Source organism: Megalops cyprinoides, chromosome 4, assembly GCF_013368585.1.
Source record: "Megalops cyprinoides isolate fMegCyp1 chromosome 4, fMegCyp1.pri, whole genome shotgun sequence".
NCBI lineage: Eukaryota > Metazoa > Chordata > Actinopteri > Elopiformes > Megalopidae > Megalops > Megalops cyprinoides.
The window spans coordinates 3,144,089-3,167,500 of NC_050586.1; the positions used below are offsets into that span (position 1 = coordinate 3,144,089).

Here is a 23,412-nt window from a genome sequence, read left to right on the forward strand (position 1 = left end):
CAAGTGCTGGAACAAAGCCCACAATCTCCAGGATGCGAGTTTGACCCCAGCCGGTGCGCTGCATCAGGAGCCAAGCTGGGGGATTTTTTTGGGGCCAGATGCAGTTCTGTCGGTGTGGCACTTGTTGCCATTTTTCTGTTGATTTTAAATCCAAGTGCACAGGTTCAGTAGAGCTCCTCCATCAGTGCTGCGTATGTTACATATCCTAAACCATCATATTAGGATGTCGTTAGGCCCGTGCAGGTCTGTTACCAGGCAACCATCTGTAGCTTCCTCTTGTGGTTGCCGTGTTCAGGAAACGAGTCCGTTCCGCTTAAATTCCGCTGTGCTCCCGTCCGTCTCTCCTGTGAACTAACCGTGCCTTCCGAGCTGAGCAAAAACGCCACGGTGGTCCTCCATCACCTGTACTATCCTGTGTGTGTCCTCTCCCGACTGCTGCCTCGGTGTGGTTTACACTGGCACAACCCTTCAATAAGCATTTCATGCTCGTTTTGTGTGTATTTTTTAAAATGTTTACATTTTCTCGTGGATATATTTAGAGAGAAAGAGAGAGAAATATATATATTTTTATTATTTATAATGTAAATTTCCGTACCAGGATGTTTCTAATCAAGAATATTCAGACGGCTGTTGTACATGGTTTTGGGCGATGACAGAACTGTGTAGTCCTGAACTCTGTAGTTTAATTATGCACATTTGGTCCAAGGTTAAAAGGTCTGCTTTGGAAGGCCTGGAGGGAGTTCATATTTTATGATTGAAATAAACTCAATATGCTGACCCAATATAGGTAGAGCTGGGGGAAAACAAGGCCTACCGTCTGTGAGTTTTCACCATTACTTGATGCACTGGTTGAAAAGGCAGCGTTGCTCCATGAACTAGCTAAAGTTGATGGGGGGTGAAGTCCACCGCTAAGAAGTGAGCAGTGTTTACACTAGCCCTGGACTTCATATCCCATGAGGACCTCTATCAAATGTAGTTTAATGCCTTGCCTATTGATCTCGCCCTTAAACTCAGTGATGCAATTAAAAAACAAGCAATCTAGCCATCTCTTAAAAGGCAGGTAAACATAGGGTTGGGTGACTTACCCAAATAATTCCTCTAATTTTAACTTATTTTTAAAATGTTTTCATGCAGTTACCTGCTCTTGGGGAGGTTTAAGATGTGACTCAAGTTCCAAAAAAACCAAAGACATGCTTGATCCTCTCCAAAGACAATAATATCTGATGCTGAAGAATGAACTTTTTGTAAACAAGCATGTTCACATTTCTAGCCAAGTAGAATGAAAAAAAGGGTCATATTTAATTCCCAAAGACATTTTTTAGTCTTGATTTCCCCCATGTGAATGTTCTGGTAGCCCCTGCTTTACACATTGGCTGCCATTTTGGCTCTGTGCAGACCATTGGGGCTTACAGTGTAGAGCCTAGAGAAATGGCAACATGGATATCAGAGGGGTGTCTAAAAGCTTTGTACCATGAATGAAATTTTGTACATGTCATCTGGTCTACAATAAAAAAAAGTTTGAAAGAAATTGCTTTGGGTTTTATTTTTTTTTTTAAAAATGCCAGCATTTAAAACAACTTCTCAACCCCCCCAGCCCCCCAGCCCTACCCCCAAGCACCATACAACCTCTTCATTAAACAAGAGCACTGGTTTGGCTTGACTGATTTTCAGTGGAATTTAGAATCCCCGTCACTGTGATTTTGTACTTCCTGGTTTTCTTCCTGACTGATCCTCCTCTCCATCTCCACCCACTTGCCGATGATTTCCGCTTCCTTCTGCCTGGCCAGTACCACCGACTGGGGGTCAGCCTCGTTTGAGCCTCTGGACAGGAAAAATTTACAGTGAGGTGAACGTGATCACAGATCTTACTAAAGTCCCTTCGCCGGTAGGTGTCAGGTAGAGAAATATAATGCATTTTGTCAATCTGACGGCTAAATTGCTCAGCATGATATCACATTTATATTCAGCTGGGATTTTACAGGTGATACAGATGCTTATCCCCTCACCTTAGGTCGAGATGGTGCGCTCCATCAGAGATGTTGATGGCGATGAGTGAAGAGCTCAGGGATTTTCTTATCTGCAACACAGTGAGATGTAGGTTAGGCCTTCTGAAACATCCACAGGCTCAGCGTTTGTGGATTTAAAAATGGGTCTGACATCACTTACCCCTCCATTAGCCCACGGGTCGAGGTCTCCGTTGGAGAAAATGATGTTGCTGGCTGTGGAGAGAGCTGGGGAGAACAGACCTTCATTACAGGACAGCTACATCATGCTGAACTGCAGAGAAGCACAACAGAATTCCTACTCTGACAGGCCAGAATGGTGCATAATTATCAGGCATAACTGGTCCAGGGACAGCATACCCATACCCAGCCCTATCTAGCCCTAACTATCATGGGGCATACAGAAACTGATCTAGGGTCAGTGAATGTTGCTGTCCCCCAGCCTCAAGAAACTCAGCAATGCCATAAGAAACACAAAATATTCAGTGCAATAAGAATAATGGCAAACGGAAGACTATAATGGTTTTGTTATGAAAACACGTGTATTTCGATAATTTCACATTTGAATGTTCTTTGGTTTCCAAGAATATTTTAATCAATTAACAAGCCCCCCCCCCCCCCCCCCCCCCAACAAACTCACTAGTTTTTTCTGTGTGAATAATGACTCCCCGCAAATGTGTCAGCATTGTATCCCATTATGTTCGGAGAATGCATAATGTCAGTGAATTATTTCAGATAGAATCCTCATGCTCTCCATTAATACTGATGACAGAATAAAAGCTCGCCCTCAAATTTTCATTAATCAACAAGCACTTTAGCACACTCCGGTAATCGATGAGCGGTCAGGGTGGGACACTGAAACACTACAGGCAGGGGCTCACCGTCTCCCCAGTACTGGGTTTTGAGCCAGCCGGGGCGGGGCAGCACGCCCCACCTCTGAGCGCAGTAACGGGCGCGGTCGTGCTCAGTGAAGGGCAGGGGCGGGAACATGTCGGTGACGTTATTGCTCTCGTAGCACAGCTCGATCTCTGTGCAGGCCTGAGGGTGGGGGACAAAAAAAAAAATCACGCACACATCAGAAGCGAGATTATATTTTGCTTAATCCCTCTCAGATAGCCACTTCTGTTCCAGCACTGTAATGTCTTTGTGTTCAAGTCTGTTAAATTATAATTCATTAGCTTTGCAGACACGTTTAGGCAGGGCAAAGTACTCAGGCTGCATGTTTAACTATCCATTTCTGAAGATGGATATTTATTAAAGCATTACATTATTACATTATTGTCATTTAGCAGACGCTTTTATCCAGAGTGACTTAAGATGGATAGGCTACCATTTTTACATTTTATCAGCATGGAAAAGAGGTCGAAACTGTACGCTGTTTGATGTCAAGTTCATCATTCATCACATCACATTATTGTCATTTAGTAGATGCTCGTATCCAGAGCGACTTACATAAGTCACAATTTTTTTTCATGTTTTCCACACATACAGCTGGATATTTACTAAGGCAATTGTGGGTTAAGTCCCTTGCTCAAGTGAACAGCAGCAGGGAATTAAACTGCAACCTTTCAGTTACGAGCCCTCCTCCTGACCATTACACTACATTGCCACCCACATATACCATATGCTGCCCAGACATCATGCGGCAGGATGCAATGGCTGTGTCCCAGCTGAAAAGCTCCTGAAACCTGAAAGCTCCTTACAGCTTCCTGTGTCTGACCGCTCCGTCACACTGCCGGTTTGCAAAGCAAGAGTGATGGAGACCTCTGTGATACGTACCTGGTAATCCCAGGCCTGGCTATTGGGACCCAGTCCGCAGCCGGTGGGGTCTGCACATTCCACGTACAGGGTGTAGAGGTCAAAGCAGCTCAGCTCACCCGTGGAATTATACACAATTCCTGAAGGCACAAACCACAACGACGGTCACCTGTGTTGAAGTGGCACTGGGACAGTGAAAAACAGATTGATTTACTGCAAAAATTACACAGGACTTACATGGAGTGGGGAAAAAAGACATTTCATTGGTTTTGGATTATGGGGATTTTAGGAAAATAATCCTGAATACCTAGGATCATGTGCTTTGAAAGAGTATTTTAAGCGCAAAACAGAGGCAGCAGATTGGATGACAGGCTTCACACAGAGCGACATGGGAGCCCTCGCCAATGAGCCAATGAGGTTAGGGAGGGGTCTCCAAGGCAACCGAACGCCATGTTTATGTGGGAAGATCGGGCGGAGAGGAAGCGGCACAAGTCCAGACATGTTCAAGGCGATCGGTAAAACCTGAGTGAGGGGTGAATGTCTGAGAGAGTGTGTGTGTGTGTGTGTGTGTGTGTGTGTGTGTGTTCTTTGAATTCCTCCCGTGACAACCACTGTTTGTGGCAATAGGACACAATGATAACAGCTTGGTCACAGAGCTCACAGTGGGAGTATTCACACAACTCCGACAGGTGCCAGAACTACTGCCACGCACAGCAGCGGTACTCAGCAAGTAAAGCAGCGGTGCTCAGCTTCACTGCAGCAGAGGGGTCTACAGCAAGCTGGGGAGACCCAAATTCTTCCTCCTCTACCCTCCATCATCATCACCACCACCACCACCATCATCATCATCATCACATATCCGACCACTTCGGCATTTCAGAAAACTGAAATGCACATTTCTGAATGGATCTAAAAACAATCAACAATCTTCCACTTCAGAGAAACTGCAGGTAAGAGGTTGAGCAGAGGACTGTGGGTGCTGAGAGTGAAGCTTATTCAAGCTGAGGCCAATCATATGGAGGCAGAGGAGGGAGTGATGAAGGGGAAGGGGAAGAAGCTGGAGTCAGACTCCCACCCATCCCACCTGCTGAGAGGGGTGGGTGCGCTGTGGCAGCAGGGGGCGCTGTGTGACGTCACCCTGGAGGCGGAGGGGGTGCAGTTCCACGCGCACAGGGTGATCCTGAGCTCCGTCAGCAGCTACTGCCGCCTGCGCTTTTCGGGGCTCCCCCCTTCCTCGGGGCCACTGCGGCTGCAGGGGGTCAGCGCCCGGGGGCTGGAGCGGGCGCTGGGGTTCGTCTATCGCGGTCACCTGACCGTAACCATGGAGACGGTGGAGGACACTCTCCAGGCGGCGCGGGTCCTGCTCCTCAGAGAGGCAGTGAGGCTCTGCCTGGCCTTCCTGGAGGCCAGCCTCACCCCAGAGACCTGCCCCCGGATCCTGGCCCTGGCGCGGCGGCTGGGCCCCTCTCAGCTCCGCAGCCGGGCGCTGGCCTACCTGTGCGGACACTGCCAGGGCCTGCTGAGGGACCCCGCCCTTCTGCCGGAGCTGGACCTGCAGGACCTGCTGGAGCTGCTGGCCCGCGAGGACCTGGGGGAGGTCGGAGAGCCAGACCTGCTCCGCGGTGCCCTCCGGTGGCTGGAGCACCGCCCCGAGAGGCTGAGCCACGCCCGCCAGGTGCTGAGCAAGCTGCGTCTGGCCCTGGTTCCGCCCGAGGTGCTGCTGGAGGAGTTGGGAGAGCGCCCCCTGGTGTGCGCCGACCCGCACTGCTTCCGTTTGCTGCGGGAGGCCCTGGACTACCACGCCCGGCCCCTGGAGCAGCCATCCCTGCAGGGCCCCTGCACCACGCCCCGTGGGGCCACGCCCTGCCTGCTGGCCCTGGGGGGTCGCACGGCAGGGAATCGGGTGTGCCAGGAGGTGTGGGCAGCCCACGAGGGGGGCACAGACTGGGGGAAACTCGGGGAGATGGAGACCCCGTTGTACAACCACTGCTGCGTCGTGCTCAACAACTTCCTCTTTGTCCTGGGGGGACAGCACAGGTTCGACCCATCCGGGAGCGAGCCGACCAACGAGGTGAGCCCAATCCCTCCCATGTGACCAGACAGCCGCATGGTGGTGCCTGGTTACAGGGCACATAGAATATTCCCTGTTATAGGGGTTGTGTGTATTTTGAAACACTATAAACCTTATATTAGAAATGCAATAACAAACTGAATATAAATACAGTGTTACATTAGCCTGTTATTTGTCTCTTTCAGTTCAATTACTTTAAATTACTTGGGTACAGCTGTTTTCAGCTCACACATTTAGTTATTTTTGCCATACACTGCTAAACACCCGACAGCTACCTGTAACAAGAGCAAGCCATGTGTAACCCCTCAGAGCAATGTCTGTCTGATACTGCCTCTCCCTGTCTGTGTGTTCAGGTGCACAGGTACGACCCCCGGACAGACACCTGGCTACAGGTTCCGGGGATGCTAGAGAGAAGGACCCGTTTCCACGCGGATGTGCTGTTGGGGGGGCTGGTTGCCGTGGCGGGGGGGGTGTCTCTGGGGAAGCTGACAGCCAGCGTGGAGAGGTACACCCCTGGGGGCAGCCGATGGGAGCCGGCCGCCCCCCTACCTGTGTCTGCGGTGGACCACGCTGGCACCACTCACAAGGGGATCCTCTACATCTCAGGTAACGGACCATGTACGGACCAGGTAACATCTCAGGTAACACACCATGACCGGACCAGATAGCATCTCAGGTAACACACCATGCTCACCTGTAGCCCATACACCACACCCAGCCACCTACACATCCCTACAACCTACACCCACCTGGCTACAGGTAGTAGTCATCTGACTATAGCCCTCTGCACACAGACTATGGAAGTATTTAAAAATCAAATTGCAGTATTTAAAAACTCTTTTCAGTTGCTCTAAACTGTATTGGCTAAACCAGTGTTTCTCAATCCTACCCCTGTCCTGCATATCTTCTGTCTTTGCTCCAAACACACCTGATTGAAATGACTAACATGCTTTTGATTAAATCAGGTGTGCTCAGCTAATCAAAAGTGCCAATGATGAGTTCAGTCAGGTAGGTAGAGCAGGGAAAGATGGAAAACGTGCGGAGCAGGGGGGCCCCAGGAGCAGGATTGAGAATCAGTGGGCTAAACCCATGTGTTTATATTTGGACACATTTCTATTTATAAACAATTACTGCTATGTCAATATTACCTGAAATTTACAAAATCAGCAACAGTTTGCAAACCCAGGTCCTCACCAAGGTCCTCTCTCCCATTGGGCAGGGGGATTCTCTGGGGGTAAGACACTGAGTGACCTGTACAGCTTCCTGCCCCGCTTGGGATGCTGGGTAATTAACAAACCCATGACCTTCCCACGCTGCGACCATGGAATGGCCGCAGTAGAGGACACCATCTACTGCATTGGAGGGAGAACCCTGAACAAGGTACAGGAAACCTGAGTGGTTTCGGTGTGTCCTCCTCATGGAAGCTCTTTGGAGTCACAGTGTCTCGTTTGAGTGCGTCATCCTTATCAAAGCTCTTTGGGGTCAGAGTTTCCCAAAGTCACTCACGTCAGAAATGGGACAGCAAAGTATTTTATGTTCTGGCTCATATAGTCAAAATTCCGGAGAATTTCAGGGGGGTATTCAGGTCCTGCATGACCTACATTTACATTTAGTCATTTGGCAGATGCTCATATATATAAGTGCATACAGCAAAGCCCCATGAACAACAGCACATTCAGAAAATGTCAGGCCACATCAGAGTGTGTGACAGTACATCACACAGTGTATTATGGGTCTGAACGGAACTCAACTTCACTTTCCAAACTCGGGGAGTGCAGGTATGCTCCATAAGTGTGCTTGGTGTACGTTGTCACTTTTGGCTTCAGAGACACGTCGTTACTGATTGATCTTGCCCTTTGCCTCCGGTCTGTGTCCCGTCACTCGGTGACCAAGCAGCTGTCCCATTTCAGACACAGGAGTGGGTCGACGTGAACGAGATGGAGTTCTACCGGCCGGCAGTCGACCAGTGGACCACGGTGAAGGTGTCGGCACTCGGGTGCAGCCAGTTCGGCCTGGCGTGCAGCGGTTCTCGGCTCTACATCACCGGTGGGGGGTCGCTGCGCTCCCAGACCAAGTCCCCTAGGGTGTTCGGCTACTCCAGCCAGGACAGGAGGTGGGAGATGCAGGGTGCACTGCCCCTGGCCCTGGTGGACCACCAGGCCTGCACCCTCTCCATCCCCGGGCACACCCTCTGCAGACTGAGGGCCCAGGACCCACCCTGCCGCCCCTCCTCCCCTGGGATATCCACCCTCAACCTGTTTGTGGTGGATTGAGGGGGGGGGGGGGGGGGGGGGCGGGGTATATCACCAAGCAAGGCTTCATAAACCCTGGAGTGGTGCTGATCTGAACCAATCGGAATGCTTTCATTTATACAGTTAAACTCTCCCATTGGTTAAAACGTGTTACATTACTTACCCACAGTGTCTCTGAGGGCATGGAGAAGATCAGCCCCACTCAGCATGGTGTCGCACGCCACCTACAGGAGACCAGAAGAAAGTGCACTTACTGCAGTATTTCAGCTAATGAGGCAGAAATCATTAATACTTCCTGTCAATCATGTAGACTCAGGCAGGACCAGCCAGTGGGAGGCAGAGATGGACTTTTCTGATTATATTCACTTCATGAATAGTTGCCAATCAACCACAATCTCAAATGTGCACAGTATAAATGTGCTGACACTTGCATTTCATTTGATTAATTACTCACATTATATTGCTTGTTAAACAAAAATTACATGCATTGAATATCCCATGCTGATTTGCTGGACTAATGAGGCTTTTTCCCCACACAGACAGATGAGCTGTCAGTGGAAATTCTCTTTGGGGATGCTGCCAGTGAGGTGCTGCTGGACTCTGTCCAATGGGCTTCTCCCACTGGTGTGCGGTACCTTGACCGGATTGGCTGGCATGCTGCCCATGAAGTGGGTGCTGTAGGGGTAGTCCAGCATGGCCATCAGGGTGAAGGCGTTTCGGAGGAAGCCCTTCAGCTGTCGCATGTCTTTGGCGGTCGCCGGGGTCTGGCACAGGGAGAAGCCAGACTGGATACGCTCATAATCTGTGAGAGAGGAAGAGTCTGACTACAGGACTGACTATAGCCTGAAGAGGACATTAGCAAGGATTGATACGTTTATCTGAGCTGGTTATTTACCTACGACCTAGAGTTAAGTGATCACTATGTCCACTTCAGTCTTGAATGATCCATTTTCTTGCTCCTGTACAAATCCTGGCAGGTTATTCCTACTTATAAATCTGTGTGTAAGGATATGCTTTCTAATCTCAATGTGTGAACTTCACTTCTAGCTATTTTTACCTGTGAAGTATGGTTCTTTTATGGTTCTTTTCACAGAACTCACCCAGAAATAGAATCTGCTGTCAACCTTAATAACCCCCTTTAAAATATAAACTACCTCAGTCAACTTCTCTTTATTTTCTCAATACCTTCAACAGCTTTGTAATAGTGTGGGCAGCAAAACAAGAACAAGAACAGATCAGCAAACATGACATGAAGGGATGATTCCCAGATCACACATGTCCACACAGCCTGATTTAAACACTCACTGAGATGATTAAGTATGCAACAGAAGGAAAACATGCAGGCCAATCAGTGCAAGGCAGAGAAATCTCTAATGGCATTTCAAAGGAGACCAGAGAGGCTGACATTCAGGTGTGTTCCTAGTACCTCCCCTCTCGGCCAACTCCTCCAGCTGTCTGAACGCTCCCCGCACAGCATCCATGCACAGAGGACTGTACTGCTTAAAGTCCTGCAGAAAGCAGACAGCCCATTTACAGTTCTGAAGAGGAGAGAGGCATCTAATAAAACTAATGACTTGTACGATTGTTTACACATTCGTGTCTGATCATACCGAGGTCACATCCTGAAAAAACTGACTTGGTTCCCCCATTCCCGCGGTGGACAGGATTGGGGCGCTGGCTGCTAGAGCCCCTGTAACAATGTTGGGGTACCTCAGCCTCATGTAGACACTCAGCATGCCCCCATAACTGTGTGTGTGTGAGAGAGAGAGAGAGAGAGAGAGAGAGAGAGAATCATGCTCTACTTTCCATTTCACTGATGAAAGGGAAGATGACAGACATAATTTTAACTTTTCCAGAACCTTCATCCCACTTGCACTGCATCTGCTTGGCAGATGCTCTCATCCAGAGAGACTTGCATAGCTTACATTTTTTACATTTTATCCATTTACATTACATTCATTTAGCAGATGCTCTTATCCAGAGCAACTTCCAGCACGAAAGCAGTGTATCCGTTCAAGTTGAATGAGGAACGGTGTCAGACCATTTATACAGCGGGACATTTATTGAGTTAATTCAGGTTGAGTGCAAAACCCAAGGGCAAAACAGCAGTGCCTCACCTTGGAATCAAACCCGCAACCTTCGGTTTACAAACCCTGTTCTTTACCACTGCATCACATTACTGCCAGTACTCACCCTATTTTTGTCTCCAAATGTACAAATATGATTTAATGTGTAGATTGGAATGGGATAAATGTGGGGATGGGTAAAATCTCAGATTTGGAGCAGACATTGAAATACATGCATCTACAGCATGATCTTTCCCGACAGAAATCATTGTCACTATAGTGCCACCTAGTGGTACTTTCTTTGTATTTGCTTTAAAACATTGGATACCTCTGACAGTTTGGAAAGTAGGATGTTGTACATTAGAACACTTAAATTGTTTGCTGTAAAAAATAGCAAAAGTTCAATCATTCAAATATGTTTTTATACTGAAAGAAGACTTCATGCTTCAAGGCAGAACAGCAGAAAAATTCACTGACAGAACAAAAATTACTGAAAGGTATATACAACAGATACAAATGAATGAGTCTGTAGTAGTTCTTACTGAAAAGGTGAGGAGAGGAAAAATAATTACTGAATGAATGAATCAATAAAAGGTTTCATCAGATAATAAATCTGGCTCATTGCCTAGTTTCATGCTGTTAGCCCTTGCAGAATGTAAAGGGCCACTACAGTGATCAGGCCTGGCGGCCTTCCACAGCCAAGGAGCCCTCACCTGCCCCCAAACACGATGACGGGACACTCCTGGCACCCCTGCTGCGCCTTCAGCTCTGTGATCATCAGGGCGTAGTCCGCCAAAGCCTGCTCGACGGTCAGCAGCCCCACCCGCGGGATGCTGAAGGACTCGTCTCCGAACGGGAGCGACTTGCCGTAGTATCTCTACAGGAGAAGGAGGAGGACCGCGGGGGTTAGGTTTGCATGCTTCAGTGCAGCGGGTCGACGTCTGCCACAACAACACACGAAACGCGAGCCGCACTGTGCGCACCAGGGTGTCAGGTTACACGCGTGCAGACTCGCTGTAACAGCCGCTGCGCGGATAATGCAACATAAAGATCCAGTTATGGCCTAACTAGATATCTCCTGCATCAGCAGAAACTGCACTATGCCCAAACACTGTGCATAGGCAACACGAAGTGTTTCGGTGTCACCGTCACCGTCACATGATAAACACACACACACACACACACACACACACACACACACACACACACGGAAGATTCTTACATGCTCAGCAAATATGACCAGGGCTCCCTGCACCGCAGCCAATTCGAGGATAAAGCCCGAGTTCAAAGCAAATTCGTAGATGTCCCCCTCATTTCCAGTGTAGAAAAAGATGGGGCCGTGGCCCTTCTTCCAGTACTGATCTAGACAGGAACACAAACACAGCATGAAAACAATGGGCAGGCTGATGCTTGGCGCAAGCACTTTCAAAGAGGAAGTCTGAAAGAAGCAGCACTGAATAACCCATAAAGTGCCTCGATTTTAATTACTGCCTTTTAAAATGCAGAATAGCAATTTTGAACACTCACTTGAGATTAAATACCTCTGGTTGAACGTGCCATTGCCATTGCTGTTAAAATTGAAGTGATCCAGGACTTGGGTGAAATATTCCTCTTTGAAACCGGGTTGTGGGTCAGTTTTGACCCGAGAGACGGCGTGTCTATCCCAGTTACTCTGTCAACATATAATGTAGAAAAAGGTTGAGCTACACTCTGCATTTATACTTCCAAGTTAACACAACTAACTTCTGAACACCATTATCAGTAGCTACATGTAAGTAAACCGTCTAAATAAAGAAAAAAACACTAGCACGAATGACTCGTTTTGAATATCTGACATAATGAGGACCGGTTCAGCATTGAAGTTGCTGGACGAGTTATAGATAGTTTCCCATGCATAGCTAGCTAGCTACCGCGCTAAATACATACACAGTCAGCTCATCTTGGCCTTGGTGCAAGTGATCAAACACAGCAACTACTGTTGCAAATTAACTGTTCGACACATATAAATGATCTCACCTTTGTTCCTTTGGATACCTCGTTATCTTTAGCAGATTCCCTTTGATTAAACACAGAATTAAATTCTTCGGGCGAGCGGATCAAAAGAGCGTCAGTGAGCTTCTTTAAAGCCGACTGCCTGTTAGGAAACCCACTCGTACAACCATTTAAACATACGATCAGTGTAAAGCTTAAAATAAAGTGCCGAATTGCCATTTTAAAAGTCAAAACAGCTGGCTAGATCGCCTATCCGAAAAGTGCAGCAGTACCGTAAACAGACAAGAGACAGGAGTCACATGACTTCAAGGGTCCATCGGTCACGTGAACCTGTCTTCACGTGACAGAGACGTATACGTGCGGGCCAGCTATAGGCAAGGTTGCCAGATTACGATAAAATACTTTATTTCCGCGTGATCACCGTGGAAAGAAATTTAACTGGGCAGTTAAACTAGGGGGATTTCAGGAACATTATCTTCCTTGTGTTGTCTTTTAAATACGGATTTTACAAATTGGGTGGTTTGAGACGGAGATTGGATCAGCGGGCCATGGGAAAGAGGATCAGTGTGTGAATTACCTTATTATAATTTATTTCTTTTTGCTGGAGTTACAACTGCTTTAAAGTGTTTATTGCTTTAATACATGCTTCTCTTTGCGTGCTAAACATTTCCTTGCTCTCGCTTTACACAGCTAAAATAAATAATGAAACTTAAAATAGTTCAATAAAATGCTGATTTAAACTGAGATTTCAAATATTTATCATGTCATTCCACAATAAAGGATTAATAAAAACTGCCAGGATTTCTCGAATGCCTTTAATATATAGTCATATGGTAAACTCAAAACAGATTCAAGCAACATGTTCAGGTAAACAGACAAACACGAACACAGACAAGAACGCCCAGGTATGACTTCAATCACAGAAAGTGCTGTAACGCACTTATCTGCTCTCTACCGGGAAGACTAATAACGGACGCAGGTAATTACACTGACGCATCAATATGATACATTAGCTCCTTTGTACAAGCAAAAATATTTCAGTTCGACAAGAATTAATTTAACGTTAACTCACAAGCAGGCGGGAGAATGTTAGCATTATTCTCGCCATGTGGAAAATTGTAAGACACGCCCAAACATGGGGGGTTAGGGGGGTCACAAGACCATTCCTGAGTGTGTGCATCTGTATGTGAAAAAGGAGCACGGTTTCTTCATCGAACTACCAGCTGACTGATGTCCAGTTATTTAATCCAGTGTTTCTCAACCCTCTCCTGGAGTACCCCCTGCCCTGCATGTTTTAGATCTCTCCCTGCTCCAACACAGCTGATTCAAATGATCAACTCATTATGAACTCCTGAAGCTGCTTAATAACAAACTGATAACAAACAAGCAGGGAGAGATCTAAAACAGGAGAGGGTTGAGAAACACTGATTTAATCAATGAAGTGGTAAGCAGGCGGATGTTTCAGACACGGAGATCCCTGGTAATAATTAATTCTCCAGGAATCAAATTATGGAAATTTTCTCATTTCTCTGTGACCTTGTGACCTAACCACACAGACGCTTAGTTTCACCAAAAGGTGGATGTCCCCTGTCACAGTGTAAAGATCTCCAGATGAAATACACTCAGACTAAAAAAACCTTCCTCCAATAAAGGCACATTCCAAAGGCCAGAACCAAAATAGTTCATTTTGCCCTCTTATCAAAACGAAAGCGTCCCACTTCCTACAGCCTTATTATGGTTTTCGTTTTTGAAAGTGAACTGGACACATGTTGGACATTTCATTTGAATCCTGCTGTCATTGACATCTTTATTTTTTAATTAATTTAAATGACTTTCTTAAATATAGTGCTTATACATTTATTGTATTTATTTTTGTTTGCATTTAATTGCTAAAACCCATTACTACTGTATTGACTGTCTTGAATACACCAGAAGCACCATAGATATAAAATATATTGTTTATTATTTTCTGTATGGGAAAATTGACCAGCCAAGGTGGGCTAAATGTTGTTTTCAATAGGGCTCATGGCTGGTTCATTCTACTCTCTGTTGCATTGAGTTCTAAACTGTCGTCCTTTTTCTGTCTCGTTTCCCGCTCTCCCGCTCTGCAAAGAGCACATTTCCTGAGCCAGGGGTCAAAGATCAGTATGATTTCATTTCTGAATGTTTCCTTATAGTAACTGTCAATGGAAATGACGATGTCTTGTGTTCACTGATGGGTGTGTGTACCTGACTTTTCCACAATGAGTCAGTGCTCCTCTCTCTCTCTCTCTCTCTCTCTCTCTCTCTCTCTCTCTCTCTCTCTCTCCTTTCTCTCTCCCTTTCTGCTTCCATCTCCTTCTCCTCTTTTTCCTTCTGTCTCCCTAATCACTTCTCCCCCTCTCTTTCCCTCTCTTTCCTTCTCCCTTTCTATTTCCAGCTCTATCTTTCTCTTTTCCTCCCTCTGTCGGTAGGACGTGTGCGTGCTATTCTCTCTGACTCCAGGTGTAATTCCAGCCTGCTCTGTCCCCACCCCCCTCCTCTTTCAGGAATGCGACTGCCACTTCCTGGTCGCTCACTGTCTCAGGGTGTCAGTGCTGACACTGCTGCCTGCTTCACCGTGCTCTTCACATTCCTGTTCCAGCCTGCTAAGCAGATCACCTGGAGCACCTGTCTGCGGACTTCCACACTACCTACGGCTGGTCGCTCCGCACCTGTCCGCAGAACTTCTCTTTCAATCCCCACTGAGACTGTCACCTCAGCTGGGCACTGTGGTAAGTACCAGTTAATGTGTTACCAGACCTGCAAACACCTGTGCAAAGCTTTCTTCTAAGAAAGAAAGATGTAAATCATTTAACTTGTAAGCAGCATGTAGGTGAAGACCCTTTCCTTATTATGTATTGTAAAGAGAGTATTTGATGGAGTGAAGTGATTACTTAACCTCTGCAATTCCAATCCAGTATTTTACATCTTATTTGTTTAAATTAAAAATGAATTTTAAATGCAAGGGATGGAAGTAAAAAAATACTAATTGTGTCATCAACAGTGTGTTAACCAGAAATTCAAGCTGTATGCATTTGAATATATTTTAACGAGGCGTTCCCTTGTTTCCTGGCCAAATTCATACATTTTGGCTTGCTGGATCTTGTCATCTAATCATTAATATTCCACTTTGTAACTCTCTTCCTCTCCACCTCACCTAGGGTGTGCATTTGAATTTAATCGTTTTCCCTCTGAGGGCAGCATCAGAGGATTATAGGATTACCCGGCTGTGTGATTTCGGATCATCTGGCACCTGGAGTGCAGTTTTTAGTAAGCCCTGTTCCCCTGTCTCAGAGCCATGCTGTATACGGAGCTGATCCGCCTGTGGGACGAGGCGGTGCAGGCCGTGGACTCGCGTGACTGGCAGGGGGCGCTCTCCAAACTGTCCGAGATCACAGAGCCCACGTCCCGCACACTGTTTGTCAGCGCCTGCGTCTACCTCGCCCTGGGCCAGCTGGAGCCCGCCATCAAGGTGAGAGTGTGTGTGTCTGTGTGAGTGTGTGTTTGTGCACGTGTGTGTATGTGTGTTTCAGTGTGTGTGTCTGTGTGAGTGTGTGTTTGTGCACGTGTGTGTATGTGTGTTTCAGTGTGTGTGTGTTTGTGTATGTGTGTGTGTGTGTGTGTGTGTGTGTGTGTGTGTGTGTGTGTGTACTTGTGTTTCAGTGTATATGTGTGTGTGTGCTTCTGCACGTGTGTGTATGTGTGTTTCAGTGTGTGTGTGTTTGTGTATGTGTGTGTGTGTGTGTGTGTGTGTGTGTGTACTTGTGTTTCAGTGTATATGTGTGTGTGTGCTTCTGCACGTGTGTGTATGTGTGTTTCAGTGTGTGTGTGTTTGTGTATGTGTGTGTGTGTGTGTGTGTGTACGTGTGTTTCAGTGTATATATGGGTGTGTGTGTGTGTGTGTTTGTGTTTGTGTTTGTGTCTGTGTATGTGTGCGTTTGTGTCTGTGTCTGTGTATGTCTGTGTTTGTGTGTGTGTGTGTGTGTCTGTGTCTGTGTGTGTGTGTGCATATGTGTGTGTGTATGTCTGTGTTTGTGTCTGTGTGTGTGTGTGTGTGTGTGTGTGTGTGTGTGCGTATGTGTGTGTGTATTTCTCATGGTGCTGGCCCACTCTCACCCCCCCAGGCTCTGGACCAGGCCATCGCTAAGGATGAGCGGCTGGCAGTGGGCTTCTTCCAGAGGGCGGGGGTACACATGCTGGCAGGCAGGTAAGACTGATCTCCCACACAGGTGAGGCAGGGCAGTGATCTCCCACACAGGTGAAGCAGGGCAGTGATCTCCCACACAGGTGAAGCAGGGCAGTGATCTCCCACACAGGTGAAGCAGGGCAGTGATCTCCCACACAGGTGAAGCAGGGCAGTGATCTCCCACACAGGTGAGGCAGGACAGTGATCTCCCACACAGGTGAGGCAGGACAGTGATCTCCCACACAGGTGAAGCAGGGCAGTGATCTCCCACACAGGTGAAGCAGGACAGTGATCTCCCACACAGGTGAGGCAGGGCAGTGATCTCCCACACAGGTGAGGCAGGGCAGTGATCTCCCACACAGGTGAAGCAGGACAGTGATCTCCCACACAGGTGAAGCAGGGCAGTGATCTCCCACACAGGTGAAGCAGGACAGTGATCTCCCACACAGGTGATGCAGGGCAGTGATCTCCCACACAGGTGAGACAGGACAATGCACTTATAGCACAGGGGTAGGGAGGGGCTTTGTGTACTCCTTTGCGTGTGGACAAAGTTATGTGGACAGACAAGGTGGTTTATGGCAGTTTATGTGAAGCCTTTTTATCTGTGTTTGCTGCACCTGTACTCAGTCAGGATGTGTGAAGTGCTCACCAGCAGAGTGGACTGTCACACCATTCACAGCCTCATCGGGCAAAACAATTATGCCCGAATGACCAAAAACCCACCCAGAACAGAAACTGACAGCTAAGCCGAGATCTGAAAGGTATTGAGGGTTTGAGAAGATACTTGTTAAACTGAATCTGTGCTGCATTGAGTCTGCATTTAAATCTTGACGGGAAAGACTGAAACCAACATCCCAATCAAACCCAATGGGCCATCACACACTCTCAATACTGAAACTCTGTGGGTGTAAATTCCCATGGCATCAACAAAGGTCTGCTGGCAGTTTTCACCAATCACACCTATGGTATGAGAATTACCACAGGGTTTCACTGGGCTGGTCTAGCTGGAAGTGGATGAATTGACATTTTATATCCTTTTCTAGTCTTAACGAACAACAAACAACCTTGGTAAAATTCATCCCCCCCCCCTTCTATGACGCCTAAGGCATTAATACTGAGCATTAATGTTTCTGACCTCACAGGATCTACCCATGTCTACACACCACTATCATTCTTCTGATCACAGCTTGTTGTTTGATATGGAAAAGTTAAGAGAGATAAAGTGAAGTGGTTTGATTAGCCAATAGGGCAAAGTCCTGTTGCTTGACCCAACAGAAAAGTCCAGTGTAGTGATGGGGACACTGTGGTGTAGGAGACGCCATGTTTTCATCACGTTCAGGGCAGGGACGGTGCTGGCTGGAATCTGGTTTTTGGTTGAGCAGGAATGCCGAATTTTGATTCCAGTGCATTGCATTGTGGGTAATTTCCTGTGCCGCTTCTCCGCAGGCTGGAGGAGGCCATGAGCGACTGCATCTGGGCTCAGCAGCACATGAGAGGGAACTCCGTCATCGACTACAGGCAGCTGGGTCTCCGCTACAAACTCCATGGCTGGCAGGTTAGTTTTACCCCCACAGAGGGGTGTGGTAGGAACAGGTGGTGTGGAGCACAGTGGTGAGGAGCAGGTGTTATAATCCAAAGCCCGCTGGCAGGTAGGGAACCTTCTCCAGCTGTGTAAGTGATATGAAAGCTATAGAAGATGCTCAGCTGCCTTTAAGGAAGTGAATAAATGAAAAAAACAATTCAACATTCTGCATCATGGCAATGTAGTGGTCAAGGATGTGTAAAATTCTGAGCTGTGGAGGTTGCTATGCATCCATTAAGCAACAAACCATGATGTAATTCACAGTCACCTTGTTTTAGGCATGTCTTGAATGTGCAGTAAACAGTGATCACTTTTGCTTTCCTTTATGCCAGTATTGTGACTGTAAATTTGAGCGACAATAATCACCTGGGAAGTTCCCGTGGACAATGCCCTATTGACAAAGGAGGAAAAATCGGGGCCCAGAGATACACAATGCTCTTGTGTTTGTCACAAGGGAGATAAGACATAGCCAGCATTCCTCACGCCTGATTTTAAACTGCACCGTGGCAGCTCAAACTGGTCGAGTGACTTTTGTTAATGTAAGCGTGTCTGTGTGTCAGAGAGAGGGTGGGTGTGTTGGTTTTTGTTTTTTTGGCTGTTTGTGCCTATGAGCGGGAGTCACCTGGATGGGTGTGTGTGCATGTGTGTGTGTTTTGTGTGCTAGTACACCCAAGACAGAGAATACAATAAAGGACAGCATTCACTCTCGGACAGAACAGTATTACAGGATACAAAGAGGATGTTTTCACTGCAACCGTAGTTTTTGTAAGGATCTGTTTCCTGGTTACTCAAAGATGAAGAAATCACCCATTCTGTCTTTGAGGCTGCAGTGTTGCATAACAGACAGTTACCATTAGCAAGCACTTTATCCAGCTGTAACAGATTGTTTTTAAAGTTGATCAAAGTGAGGTAAACACAGAGGATCAACAGCGTGCTTCGACAGACTGTTAGCTAATGTTTGTCTCTCCCTGGTGGACAGGTCTTGTATAATGCAGCGGCTGTCCACTGCAGGATGGGTCTCTGGGACAAAGCCATCAACCTGCTGGAGGGAGCCTCACAGGAGAAAGGTGGAGGACGAGGGGGTGCCCTGGAGGCGGCCCTGGAGAGTGTCTCTGTAAGTGCTGAGAATCAGAGGCTTTTCATTTTCTCTTAAACAGCAGCCCTCTGTCATTTGGCTTCCTCTTCTGCTCTCCTTCTTTCTCCACATTGTACGTGCTTCTCATCAGCCCTTCATCTGAATTCATTTGCATTTTATCATATCTTTGAATGCTGTTAAGTTTGGTCCCATTAATGTGACAGTCAAAGTCAAAGTCTAAATATACACCCACACTGACAAACATAAATATATTGCTCCACTTAGAAGTTTTCACCCTGTCCCGTTCTCTCCCTTTCCTCCTCCGACTCTCTCGTTATATCTCTCTCCCTGATTCCCCTTTCCCATTCTCCTTTCCTTCAACTCTCCTTCACGTTCCCCCCCTCCTTCTGTCCCTCCCTCTCTCTCTTCCTGTCTTTCTTCCTCTCTCTCTCTGCCTCCCCCACAGAGACGCGAGGTGCTGGCCCCCCTCCTGGTGCCAGAGGGGGAAGTATTTCGCCCCAGGAAACAGGATGTGGAGCAGCTGCAGCAGAGAGACTTCCTGGGCAAAGCCAAGGTGCCGTCACGGGGGGTGTGCCGAAGCTTTCCCTCACACCTGCACAGAAAACCCATCTGTGGAATTAGGGTCTAACAAGAAATTCAAGGGTTCCTTTCACTCACACCTGTAGATGCCAGCACAAATAGATGTGCCCTGAGCAATCATGCAGGTGGCTAGTACAGGCCAAGGGGTATGTGGGTCCTCTGAGCACGCAGACTCACGCTTTTAGCATCTTATTTCACCTCTACCTCTACAGACCTGTGCCTGTGTCACACTGTGTCCTGAACACTGAGGGACCTTGTATGAACTCATTGTCTTTCATATCTCAGGTCATTTCCTCCATAATTCCCAACGATGACTTTGGTGGTTTTGAACCACTCAGGCTGCAGGTAAGGACACTTTCATCAGTGGATGGCACCCTCACCTGGTCTCTGACTCTCTGAAGTCTCTGACTCCGTCTCTGACTCACGTTCTGTCTCTCCCTAGAAACCAGGTTACTACGAGCCCAAGGTGGACGGAGCTCAGTAAGTATGCAGATCGATGTCTGACAGCCTTTTTTAATCCGCAGAGGTGCGTGGGTTTGGCCCAGATTCTTGCGCCCACATCGTCCTACTTACCCTGCGTGAGTGAGTCACGTCATTTCATTTCCACAGGGTCCCGATCAGCTGTGGAAAGTCTGAGGAAAAAACGATCACATTAATCATGATGGTCGTTCAGAGATTTGGGCAAGAGAGTTTTGATCATTGAGTTGGAGAAATGAAACCACGGCAACTAGCAGTCCTCATATGAGTCACCCATTCCAAGCATTCTTTTTCTGGACACCTGTAATTTGATCTCAAATGCACATTGCGTGTGCTTGGATATCTCCTGATTTACTTCTTGACTTTTAAGGCTTTTAAGGTCTTTGGTTACTTTCCCTGCAAACCTCTCTCCTGTTCATTAAATCAAGATCTAAAAGAATGGAGACATTTATCAGGAGACATATTCATAATAGGGGAGACTTTTATTAGCACTTTAAAGTGATTTGCAAGGGATTTCTCTTTTTGCATTATCACAAACCAGCTCTTAAAAATACTCATGAGCTTGCACTTTTGGCTCATTTCAAATGCAAAGGTTTTATGCTTGAAAGTTTTAATGGTTGTATTTACAATCCTAGTATAATCTTATGTCAAAAAATCTACGCAGGAAACTGAATCATGAAAATGTGTCTGCTCATAATTCTCTGCAGGCCGGAGTGCATTTCAGGGGCTCTGAAACACAGCTGAGATGTTCATGGAGTTTTGTGAAAAGGGCTAGTGAAGTTTCTGGTATTGGTGAATATGACGGAAAAGTATTCTATGGACCTCCATTACATTAGATATTGGCTTAACGCAACACTCTCCAACCAGTGCATTTTGTTGCTGTTGTTTTTGTTGTTGTTTACATCCATTTGATGATGACTGGATTTTACGTGTCAGAAGCAATTTAGGCTGAGTGCCTTTGTCATGGGTACAACAGCAGGCTTAAACTCACAACCTTTTGGTAACAGACTACGTCCTCAACTGCTTCCTCACACTGGCACAAATGGGGAAGGGAATGAGGAGATTTACAGGAGTCGGCCTGGTGTTAATACCCCACCATGTTGTTTTGCCAGCTGCTCACAGTGTTTCTTTGTTTCCAGCCTGGTTTCTGATCATTGTGTTGGGTTCATAATCTCCCGGGAAAATTCCTTACTACCCAACAATGCCCCTGTTGACCCCCCCCCCCCCCCAAAAAAAAAATAAACCCACTGTGACCTCCAAAGATACATGCAAATCATCTCAGTCCACTGCACCAGCTGAGACAGAAATTCACACCTGAGGGTTGAGGTTTGGTCTGCAGTCTCCTGATTAGGCCTAGTTAAAGCCTTAAAGCCGTCTCTGTCACTCCGAAAGGGATTCTCGTTACATGCGGCTTCGTGGGACCTACATGGCCAGAAGCCCCGGGGAGCTGACCGTTCCCGCTGGAGGAGTGGTGTTTCTGTTCAGCGAAGGGGGCAGGGATGGCCTCGCCACTGTCTTCTTCGACGGAAAGGTAGGGGGCAGCACTGAGCTACTGCGTGGTTTACAACAAGCCTGAGCAGCACAGGACCTGGCTGGCCACAGTGGCTGTGGGCCTTTGTTGCAACCAGGAGATTTAACTGCCTTGTTCAGCTAATCATTTCCTGGAATGGTCCAGTTTAGCTCAGGGAGCATTCATGGTCTAATGAGAGCTGGAAGACCTGCTGTATTGTAGCTTTCTGGGACTAGAGCTTAAGTGAGAGGGGTTCATGGTCCTGTTTCTTTTGTATGTTTTTGGGTCAAGTGTCAGATTAAAGTTCAGACATATTGTATCAGTCTTTAATATGTCCAATATTTCCTCCTCCATCCTCTCTCACCCATCCTCCTGGCCAGCTCTCCCGTGCAGAAGAGTTTCTGAGTCTCACTGGGAGCTCCTGGTCAAGCAAAGGTTAAATAAATAAAGTAAATCTCTCTCACGCTTCCTCTCCAGAGAGGCCTGCTGCCCATGTCTATGCTGGAGCCTGTGGATGTCACCAGCCTCAAAGGCAAGAAGAAAACAAGGGTAAAGCAGTCCTCTCTCACCCCTCCCCCCTCCTGAATCCTTCAGTCCCTGCGCGTCTCACAGATCTGGGCTGGACTTTGACCTGCTAGACGCTCATTACCAAAATGCTCAAAGCTGGCAACCTTTCAGACCATGCAGGAAGAAACAAAAAACAGGGAATGCAAACATTTGCAGTCAAACCGTGTGTCAATGGGTCAAAGGTTCAGTTTCATCTGGCTCCCAAAGATTCAGCTCAGTGGCGTTTTCTCATTCAGCAGAAGTGTCCTTACATTCTGCGTGAAAATGTTTGTGAACTTTGGTCCCAAACAGCATGCATTAATACAGACTCAAGGCCTCAGTATGTGTTTTTTCTGCATTTTCTGATCCAGTCTTTGACTGAATACATGATTCAGTGTTTCAGTTAGACAGAATTTTATTCCTATTCCTCCCTCTGGGTTTGAAGAGAGAAAAAAGGACGCGCCAGGGGAAAAAAGTTACTGTAATTTAGAACTCCCCAGAATCGCACTGGCCAAGTGCTCCTGTCCCGTGGTTAACTGAGAGGATAATTCTCTTTGGAGCGCAGAGGCAAGGAGACTGTTGGCAATTTTGATCCGGCAGCGATAAGATTTCATATCTGCTTTTTTTACCCCCACTTCTTTCGGTTTTTTTCTGTGAAATAAACCTGGACTGACCAGGGGTGTGCCAGGATGCTAACACCTTTCTGTCCTCCGCAGAGTGTTCCCAATGGGATCCCACTCCCACCAGGCCTAAAGCCTCCCACTCGCCCAAAGGCTCGGCCCAGCCCAGCAGCACCACAGCCGGGTACGTTCAGCAAACTCACTGGCAGAACGTGGGCAGGGACCCATACTTGAGCAATGGCTCATGTTCTCCCCTGATAATAATAATAATAACAATAAGAAGAAGAAGAAGAAGAAGAAGAATGGTATATTAAAAGACAAAACCACATCTATTAGTTTTCAGTATTTTATTGCAATGGAGTACACCATTGGTTTCTATGGTAACAATATGGTGCATTGTGGGAAGTGTTTGTTCTCTGTTTTCTGTTAGTGAAAAGCATAACCTAAATAGAGGTGAGTTGCTGCTCCTATCTTGTCACTACATTATAATGATAATGCCCATGCATCCATGCTCAGCCAATCAGATGATGATCATGATCATCATGATGATGACGATTTCTCTATTTTGTACATCTACTCTGCAGTGTCTCCAAGTCTTGGATCCCCACCTGCCTACACAAGCCATCCGCCCTCCACCACCTCCACCCCACCCC

The 23,412-nt window shown here is 47.1% G+C and overlaps 2 protein-coding genes across 2 annotated transcripts in view; one reads left to right on the forward strand and one right to left on the reverse strand.

Annotated features, from left to right (window-relative positions):
* Positions 1-1,667: 1,667 nt before the first annotated feature.
* Positions 1,668-12,402, reverse strand: dpp7 (dipeptidyl-peptidase 7). Its single transcript, XM_036526130.1, has 13 exons — positions 12,167-12,402; positions 11,678-11,822; positions 11,373-11,512; positions 10,864-11,027; positions 9,695-9,830; positions 9,511-9,592; positions 8,720-8,886; positions 8,248-8,308; positions 3,783-3,901; positions 2,885-3,041; positions 2,167-2,231; positions 2,007-2,077; positions 1,668-1,821 (listed from the first exon to the last, which is right to left on the reverse strand). The coding sequence occupies exons 1-13, from the start codon at positions 12,359-12,361 to the stop codon at positions 1,668-1,670; spliced, it is 1,656 nt and encodes a 551-aa protein (XP_036382023.1). The 5' UTR covers positions 12,362-12,402.
* A 2,317-nt stretch (positions 12,403-14,719) lies between these two features.
* The window catches only part of noxa1 (NADPH oxidase activator 1), a 14,008-nt gene continuing 5,315 nt past the window's right edge, over positions 14,720-23,412 (forward strand). The window contains exons 1-12 of the mRNA XM_036527962.1: positions 14,720-14,895; positions 15,458-15,635; positions 16,288-16,370; positions 17,796-17,904; positions 18,911-19,045; positions 19,473-19,580; positions 19,892-19,951; positions 20,049-20,086; positions 21,476-21,614; positions 22,071-22,142; positions 22,856-22,943; positions 23,344-23,412. The exon at positions 23,344-23,412 is cut by the window's right edge and continues 38 nt beyond it. Of these exons, the coding sequence (XP_036383855.1) occupies positions 15,462-15,635; positions 16,288-16,370; positions 17,796-17,904; positions 18,911-19,045; positions 19,473-19,580; positions 19,892-19,951; positions 20,049-20,086; positions 21,476-21,614; positions 22,071-22,142; positions 22,856-22,943; positions 23,344-23,412 (1,075 nt within the window). The 5' untranslated portion in view covers positions 14,720-14,895; positions 15,458-15,461. The remainder of the gene's footprint in view (positions 14,896-15,457; positions 15,636-16,287; positions 16,371-17,795; positions 17,905-18,910; positions 19,046-19,472; positions 19,581-19,891; positions 19,952-20,048; positions 20,087-21,475; positions 21,615-22,070; positions 22,143-22,855; positions 22,944-23,343) is intronic.

Bases quoted from the DNA above. Each gene is read 5' to 3' on its own strand.
- dpp7 (XM_036526130.1), bottom strand. From the start codon at position 12,361: ATGGCAATTCGGCACTTTATTTTAAGCTTTACACTGATCGTATGTTTA. The intron at 11,513-11,677 runs GTGAGTGTTCAA...GTTCCTGTCTAG, and splicing joins CCAGAGGTATTTAATCTCAA to ATCAGTACTGGAAGAAGGGC. The intron at 1,822-2,006 runs GTGAGGGGATAA...TTTCCTGTCCAG, and splicing joins GCGCACCATCTCGACCTAAG to AGGCTCAAACGAGGCTGACC.